Genomic DNA, 9,177 nt, shown 5'->3' with positions numbered 1-9,177 from the left:
TGTGTATGTTGGCATATATAGAACCAGGTAGTTTACCACTTTGCCTTAGCCTTCACTTACTGCTTTCAGAGAGCTTAAAGGTCCACCATAAATGAGAGTTTAGAGGAATAATGTCTTTCCTGATCATGTACAAAGCCCTATACATGAAGGTGGCTTTCCATATCCCCAGGAATATGTCAGAGATTTTCAAAGCCCCTAAGGACACTTCATTCCTCATTTATTTTATTTAGTCTACTGTTTGCCTCAAACTGTTATCCATTGACTCAGGCAGTTGTGCTCTTAAAACATTGAACAAATGCTCTCCCCGCCTCCCCAGAAGCTATTAGTATTGAATAAGTTTGAGTGAGGTAGAATAAAAACAAGTCTTTTGATTGACATCTTCAATGGAACCACCAAACAAGTCAAATTATGCCTTTTGGGGGGAAGCTCCAGCCTCATTCTGCTCTTTCCAATACTCAGAATGTGGTCTGTTATTGTTCAAGGTACTGAGGACTGGAAACTGGGAGATTAGATTGGGATAACTTATAATACCATGAAGCTCACTGTTCTTACTGAGATTCATTTATTTTTCTTAACAAAATATTCCCTGGGTTGCTGCAAGCCTTTGATTAATTTCCAGAGCTCTCAAAATGTTGATTCTGATAACTTTTTCTGATATTGCCTTTATATACAGGCAAACTTTTGGAAGTGCTTACTTTGCCATTTCATGGATGCCTTTACTATTAACCTCTTTTTATTGTGATAAAATTTATAGAACATAAAATTTGCCTTTTAATCATTGTTAACTTACTGTCTCTCTGAATTTGCCTATTCAGATAATCCTTACAAATGAAGTCATATAGTATTTGTCATTTGCTGTCTGGCTTTTTTCACTTAGCACAGCTTTTCTATGGTTCATCATCATTGCAGCATCTATTAGAACTTTATTCCGTTTTCTTACTGAGTAATATTCCATTGTAAGTATATATTATATATCTTAGTCAATTTAGGTTGCTATAACAAAATACCATAAAGTGTGTGTCATATAAGCAACAGAAACTTATTTCTTACAGTTTTGTAGGCTGGAAGTCCAAGAAACTGAGCATGGAACTCAGCATGGTTGGATTCTGGTGAGGGCCCTTTTCTAGGTCAATTATTTTCATTCATATGTTTTTCATATGTTATTATGCTTTTAGTATATGGTTATATCTACAAAAAAGACATCATTGTCTTGAATGTTTTAAAAATTTTATTAATGTTGGCTATCCGCAAACAGGCAGATGTTGCTTCCCTTTGTTATTGATTCCAATTGGATAGTCATCAGTCCCAGAGACTTGAATCTCAAAGGGGTCATTATAGTTGTGGGGCCCCAAAGGTAGAGAGTATGACACAGTTTGTTGGACAATATCCACAGCAGAATGTTGTTTGGGGCCACAATTAAAGATGCTAATTTGTGAGTACCTGATATAAAGAACCAAATATGATGTCCAAGCAATCACAGTTTTCAATATCCAGAGGATCCAGTTAGCTGCTGGGCTTCCTTTTTGGTGGGGAGGGAGTTTAAAAAGGCAATTTTTCTTTGACTGTTTGAAGGACTGAACATTATAAATCTGCCCACATACTACTGAGAAACATTACTTAGCAAGCAGACTCTTGAATTTTGTTGGGGATTTTCAGCCACTCTTTCTGGCCTGGGCAGTTGAAACTAAAGCTTCTGACTATCAACCATCAGGATATCAAGTATATAGTGAAAATTTTGGAAATCAGAGTGTAGAAGCACTTGTTCTAAATTCTGACCTATCCAAGTTTGGCAAACGCCAGTGGAGTTTAAGTAACCCTGAAGAAGTACAAGAAACATATATTGGAGACCTTTTCATGTGAATGCTAAAAGATCTTGATCCTCAGATGTCAGTAGTACGGGAAAGAAGGTGTTGTCAGCATTTAAAAGTGTACCATGTACCATTAGTCTGTGTAATGGATTCAACTAGAGTCACATTGTCTGCAACAGCTGAGAGTATAGCAGAAACAAGTGAATTTGACAATAACCCTCTCTAAGGCTGCAGCTTTTTTGCACATGGCTGTCCTTGAACTTCTTACCACCTATGCTTCCTTCAATTCTTTAAATCTGGGCTGTGATTTTTTTTCCTCTTGGGATTCTCTGCACCCAGAAGGGGACAGGGAGGTTGGTGGGAGAATGACTTATGCACCTCACTAATACTCCTCTACATGTGGCTGAATTTCATCTGGCACTTATGGGGCAGAGAAATACAAGTATCTGTTCCCACTATATATTCAGATTAGAGGTAACAACTAGAGTGCACTGAATTGGCCCAAAAGGTTTCACTCAGAAGGTCATATTGGCTTCCTTTTCCCAACTTAAACCCAGCCCAATCCCCATTAGCTCATTTTTATGCCATTTTCTTCTAGCGGTCTGGGTAAAATTGTGACTTGAGCATCCATATCTAACAGGCCCACAGAAGTTTGACACTTTCCCTTTGCCAAAATTTCCCATCATACTCAGACAGGTACATATGACCTTTGACCTCACTGGGGACAGGGAGCCCTCAGCTCTCATCCTGCAACTACTTCCCCAATTCCACCTCATTAAAAGATTAAGGACTATTTATGCATAATTGATTTGTACATTCACCATCAATTCTCATAAATCACCCTCAAATTCCATTAACTGGCTCGTGAGGTCCTCATTCTTCCTCTTACAGAAAGCCATGTCTCTGTCAGCTTTTATCCTCATCGCTACAAGTATCAAGAAGATTGAAGATTATGAAATTTTACAATAGTTGTGAGCTAACAAGTTACCAGCCACAGTTTCTTGGGTGCCAGTAGTATATATGAGACTTTTGGTCAGAGACAAAGGATAGTTTATTATTCACAGTAATAAAAATAGCCTGAATATCAGTGTTTTTACCCTATAAGCCTGAGTCCCACTTCCTACAGGGTTATGAAGAATGGTTACATGACACATACATATAAGGTAAGTTGAATTACAAAGGAGGAAACATCAGTTTGGGAACCTCAAACTTTTATATGGAGGAGTAAGCATCCCTTTCCTTTGCTCTTGAAAGAGACATTATCTTTATTATATTGGAGTAAGCATTCCTGCCCTTTGTTCCAGAGGGAATCACTATCTTCCAAAGACTCTAAGCAATCCTGCTTTTTACTTCAGAGAGAGAGATACTATGTCTATCTTCCAAAGCTGTTCACCACTCAAACATCTTTCAAAAGACACCTCAAAAGAAAGAATTCTCAGTGTTTTGCTTGCCATATGTACAGTAACATGTGAGACACATGCATAATTGCCTTCCAACAATATATAAGAATGAAATTGCTGGAAATATGCCGGCTTCTATCTAGGCTTTCACTAGATAATGGCAAATTTCTCTCTGACAAATGCTCACCTAGAGTGTATAGGATCTCCCACTTGTTTAACTGGTCAATATGTATTTTCAAACTTCACATGTTAGCTGATCTAATGTGTGTGAGATCATGTTACTTTAATTTTCATTTTCCTAGTTACTGATGAGATTCATATAGTTAACAAATGTTTATTAAACACTTACGTTATGCCAGATACTATTCTAAGGAAGAAAACTCATGCACTTTCAGGGTTTACATTCTGGTAGGGAAACAATAAACATATTAACTAAGTAAACTATGTAGTATGTTAGAAGATGACATATTATGGACAAGATACAATAAGGTAATGGGCAGCAGATCAAGGTAATGTATATTTGTTGACTGTGATCTATTTGTGAATTCCCTATTCATATATTTACCCAGTGTTCTATGGACTCTATTATTTTCTCACTGAATATATTTTTCTTTAATTCATTTTAACTATCACAGTTTGTAACCTTATCACATTGACTCCACTTTGTATATGATGATTTTTGATATTTGGGGCTTGCATATTTTAAAATAAACATATCAAACTTTCCCTTCATTACTTGCGCATATTTTGCATGTAAAATAAATCTTTCCCATTTACATAGGGAAAAAAACACTCACTTTCATCTTATACTAAAATTTGTATAAGTATTACCTTCTAAATTTAAGCATTAACATTTTTCCATGAGGAATTTCTTTTGTGTGTAGGATGCGTTGAAGGGATTTATGCTTATTTTTTTGCTATATGGGAAACAGATTAATGGAGCACCATTTATTGAATAAAATGTCTTTTCATCATTCATCTGAAATATCACCTCTATTATGACATAAGTTTCCTATATGTAAATCTATTTTTAGGTCTCTACTCTGTTTCATTGGTATATTTTATCTTCCTTTTCCCAACCTTGACCACAAACAGATAACACTACAGACTTTCCAGAATGATCCTGTGAAAAATATAAAACAAATCATATCCAGCATCTGCTGAAAATACTCGAATGACCCCCCTCCACACTCACTGTAAAAGTCAAATTCCATTATAGACCCTCCAAGGCTCCAAGCTATCTGCTTCTCCCAGATCCACATCACCTCTCTGAACTCACTTCCTGATATTCTCTACATTGCTAACTCAGCTCCAGCCATGCTGGTATCCTCAGTGTTCCTTGAACATGCCAGGCCTACCTCTGCCTTGGGACCTCAGCATGTGCTGTCCTGCTACCTGGAATCCTCATTCCCCAGACAGCCACAGGGTCAGCTCTCTCACTGCCTTCAGGTCTTTATGCAAAAACCAGGCTCTCAGTGAAGCCATCTCTTCAACCTCCTCCCTGGAATTTCAGTCCCCCTGTTAATTTTTTCATTCTTAACACTTATCACTTTGAAACTACTTTATATTTTACTTATTGTCTCTTGGATACTGTCTGTCTCCCACATTAATATGAAAGTTCCATGAAGATAAGATTATTTATTTGTTTCTTTTGTTTATAACCATATCATAAGGACCTGTGTCTAGAAGACTGCCTGGCAGAGAGACCACCTGAACTAAGTATTGGTGAGATGAAGATAGAGCAAATAAATTAAAAATCAAATGGGGTTAAAGTAAGCCAAAGGGGGGTTAGGCAGTTTTCCCTGGGTCTAGCCCCAAAACTACCAATGCAAGTGCCTTCAGGAGACAACTGGGCATTTTATTAGAGCGAAGAAGGCCAACTCGGGGTGTGGCCCCACTGAGAGAGCATTCTGAGTCTAAAATGGCTGAGCCCTTCCTCAGAGCCAGATGCTTGTATCCTTGTTGGAATGTGGGCCCTAATCCTTGGTCTATTGTTTTTGTTTTTATTTTTTCAGGTAAGCCAGAAATGTGGATTTTTGAAATGTGAAATCCCCCAAATGTCTAAGTAGCTAATTTTAAAATGGAGAATGATAAAAACATGACGATCAAGCAAAATATGACAGCGGGCTGAAATTGGCCAATGAGTGGCCTGCAGGTTTTTGCTAGACTGAATTATGCGCTGTATGAAAGAAAACTTATCCCTGTTCTGGTGAGGTGGGCTTGCCTTGTGTAATTCTTGAGGCAAACAGCTTCAGGCCATGTTGGGTGGAGAGAATGAACTGGAATTACCAACTTCTTTCAACTCCTGGAAGCTCCCTGCCTCCCCACCTCCCTGCTATGCCTGGAGTTAAGGAAACCTGGGCAGTGGGTAGTCACCAGAACTGTTTCTTTGAGGGTAGGGGTATATTTCAGTGAAGTGTGGAGTGGGAAAACCAGAGAGAGGGTTTTGAGGGAAACTTCCACAGCTGGACCGGGGAAAGGAAAGAAGGAGAGAAGGACAAAGACCCATGTGTTGGGACATTGTACCTCTGAGGGAATTTATTGGGGGTTACCACAACCTCTCCCCACCAACCACCTATGTGGTACCATACAGTCGGAGGACTTAGTTATACAAAGTCACAACTCCCTGCCCAACTGCGCATGCCACCTCTCTCACCTGGAAATAGAGCTGCACAAATTTCCATCACAGCTCCCCGTGTGCATGAAGTGGGCAAGACTGGTTAGGAGGTACCTGCGTAATGCCAGTAGCCAATGGCTTTGTTGGGATATAACCAGAATGGGGCTTCTGGAGGCAGCAGACCTCCATCTGGTGAAGCATTGGGTGAAGTCACCTGTGGTTTCAGGCAACAGCTGAGAGAAGCATGGACAGTCAAGTATTCCCCACACCTGGGAAAGAAACATTACGCTCAATCCTCTGATGCCCCTCCTCTGTAAGGAGGCCAGGCATAGTCCAGGAGCAGGAAGAACAGTGAGGAGAGTGCTGTACCTGGGTTTAGCAAGTTTCCATTTTTCTGGATAAAATGCTTTCCAAATGCAAGGTGGTACATCTCTTAAGTTCTGAGCACCCTACTGACCTGTTCCCCACAAGAATTGTTTATTCAGTGTAGGGGAAGGGAACCAAGACCTTCAGGTCTGAGATTTACTGCTCTTGGGTCCTCTGGAAAATACGAGGAAGCTGCCCGCAGGCCCCTGCTTATGGAGTGCCATGTTAGTGTGTTTAGGCTGAGGGTTTGGGTTCTGCTCAGCAGGTGTGGCCTGAACTCCCTGATATTATAAAAGGCTTTTAGGTATAAACTTGGCTCCTGCTTAACTCTTGAGATATTCCTGTCAAAGTGTCCTTCTAGGGAAGCTCCAATCCATCTGGTTTCTTTGACTGTTGCCACCTCCTTTGGACACAAAGCTAGGGAGGGCAATTTGGATACTGCCAGAAGTCCTATTTTTCCTTGGGTCTTCCCATCTCTCATGGACCACACTCCCCATATATTGTTGTCTGTATTCTCACTCCCTCTGTCAGTCTTTCATCTTAGAATTCCTCTTTCCTCGATGTCCCTCCCTTTCTGGTCCCTCACTCATGCATAGACCTCCATTTGAGTATCCTTTTAGCCTCTCCCCAGATCTCTGCCAACTTCATCTTTCCCTTACTCTGGATCTCTTCTAAACGTCTTTGTGTCCCTCTCTACTCAATTTATTCTGTCTGTTTTCCTCTAAGCCTTAAGATCTCACTCTCCCTCTGTTATTCTTCACCCCCTCCCAGTTGTGTGCCTCCCCCTCTTAGGTCATCCCTCCCGATAGGGAGCCTCTCCATTTCTGACCCCTCCCCACCTCCTGCTAAGCAGCCACCCCCCCTTCTCCCTTCCCCCACAGCTCATCTCTAGTTCCTTCTCCTCCCCCCTCCCTAGACCAGACCAGCTAAGTCCTATTCCATTTTTAGATGACTGATTATGATACTAGCTGATCTTTATCCACAGTCTGAATTTACAGCTGTTCCTTCCTTTCATGCCCTAGCCACCAAACACACCCAATCGTTTCAACATGACAAATTCCTTACACACAGCATTTCATGGCCACATAAATTTGTATTTTTCAGGAGAAAACAACAGTTATGCTGGCAAAGATGTCAGATTAACAGGGACCCTAAAGCTTTCAATACACTGAAAAGTAACATTATTTTGCATGTCTACAAAGTACACATTTGTTTTCACAAATGTGGCAAAGTTTACCCTAACAGTTAGGACTTTTTCACCAAATCATAGACATAGATATGGAAATCATCATCAAACTTGATGAAATACACAGAGGGTTTGGCTTCCACTTGGTGAATGACCATGCCGATCCGTTTGGAGCCATCTTCTTTGGTATATTCCACATGTTTACCTATCAGGCCATCTACAACTCCTCCTGGCTCCCTCTCTGCTGGAGGAGACTCACTGGACTCTGGCATGATATGGAGGTCTCCTTCTTTATAATCATCTAGAAGCTGGTACATGTACAAGACAGGATCTTTCTCATAGGTAATATAAAACCAGGCTTTCATGATAGGTGCTTGGGCCAAGACCATTCCTCTCCATCCATCCTTAGAACCATGCTCACCCTCAAACATATGTTCCACAGCTTTACCAATTATGGTGTTTGCAAGGTGCACATCTCTGAGTCGAGAAAATGGCACCTTATCCGGAAGGATTTTAAGCTTTAAAATCCTTTCATCTCTGTGAAGTTCCAGTCCGTAGACACAGTCAATTCCATCATATTTCACCAGATAAAGAGAAGGATTTATAGGCACCTGATCCAGAACGGTTCCTTTCCACTGGGTGATGCTCTCATTGCCTTCCTTCCATCCGTGTGAAATTCTGCAGCCCACGATTTTCCTGCGGGGCTGGGAGGAAGGTCTGCCTCTCTGCTTCTTTTGAGAAGTGTTTTTCTTCCTCATACTTTCAGACCCTTTGTGGCCATCGACAATTTCCCTGGTTTGCTGCCCTGCAGCTGCCTTTTTGTGAGGGGTCTTCATACCTGCAGGGGGAGGAAGAGGCTAGGGAGAAACATTTAGTGTAGTATAGTGTGAGGTTTTTTTCTCTGCATTGCAAATTCCCTGGGCACCAGGTATATGTATTACAGCCCAAGTTATTCACGTGTGCAGCAGGGATGCTGGCTATCAAAATGCTATTCGATGCTTGCCAACATTGTCCTCCCTCCAAACTTATTTGGCTGTGCTGGAGGGTTGGAGAGGTGATGGTTTTGGTGGTTGAGGTCCCAGCATGAGGGAGCAGGCTCCTTTGGCTAATGCCTTATCCTGTTACCATACTGCGGTCCCCACACCAAACACAGATATTCACCGTTTATTAGCTCCCACCCTGTCTCCCCATTTGCACTTACATAGTCTCCTTTTCCCCTGCTCATTGTCTGCTCTTCATCTGTTTTGCCTCCCACCCCCATGGCTTCTGCTTGTTGTTCACCTCTCCTTCGTATCTCTTCCTGGTCATCCCCATTTTGCCGCTGTGTGCCCAGAACAAATCTATTTCTCTTTCTGGGGCCACCTTTTTATACCATCCAGGTGCTCTTTGGCTCCCCCTACCCCCACCCTCCCGTCCCCAAATCACCCTTGTCAGTCTCCCTCATCTCCTGTCCCAGCACACACCCCAATCTTCCCTCCTGGCATCCACCAACCCTCATCCTCCGATTCTCTAGTCCAGCGCCCACCTCCCCAATTCCGGGGATCGCAGGCCTCACGTGTCCAAATCGGACACCTCACTGCTGCCTCCGCTGTGAACCCGTGGTGAAAGAGAATCAGCAGGCGACGAGTTCGGAGTTTGCAAGAGCTGGGAGGGGAGGATCCTTAGGCGACGAGCGTGTCTAGGAGGACAGCGGGCCAGGAGAAAAGGATGGCAGCAGTGTCTCCAACACCGGGCTCGCGGGCCCTCCACCTCCTTGTTGGCGGTGACGGCCCCTCTGCCACATCGGGATCCCAGAAGCCG

At 42.2% G+C, this 9,177-nt stretch overlaps 1 protein-coding gene across 1 annotated transcript; it reads right to left on the bottom strand.

Annotated features, from left to right (window-relative positions):
• Window positions 1–7,234: 7,234 nt before the first annotated feature.
• On the bottom strand, window positions 7,235–8,916 carry LOC111170760 (spindlin-2). The gene has a single exon (XM_089903873.1). The coding sequence runs from the start codon at window positions 8,211–8,213 to the stop codon at window positions 7,437–7,439; it is 777 nt and encodes a 258-aa protein (XP_089759999.1). The 5' UTR covers window positions 8,214–8,916; the 3' UTR covers window positions 7,235–7,436.
• Window positions 8,917–9,177: the final 261 nt, after the last annotated feature.

This window comes from Delphinapterus leucas, chromosome X (genome assembly GCF_059928025.1).
Source record: "Delphinapterus leucas isolate spDelLeu-1000000601 "Yukka" chromosome X, BTC_Dleu_Yukka2, whole genome shotgun sequence".
Lineage (NCBI taxonomy): Eukaryota > Metazoa > Chordata > Mammalia > Artiodactyla > Monodontidae > Delphinapterus > Delphinapterus leucas.
This window is presented reverse-complemented; position numbering and strand designations above follow the sequence as displayed.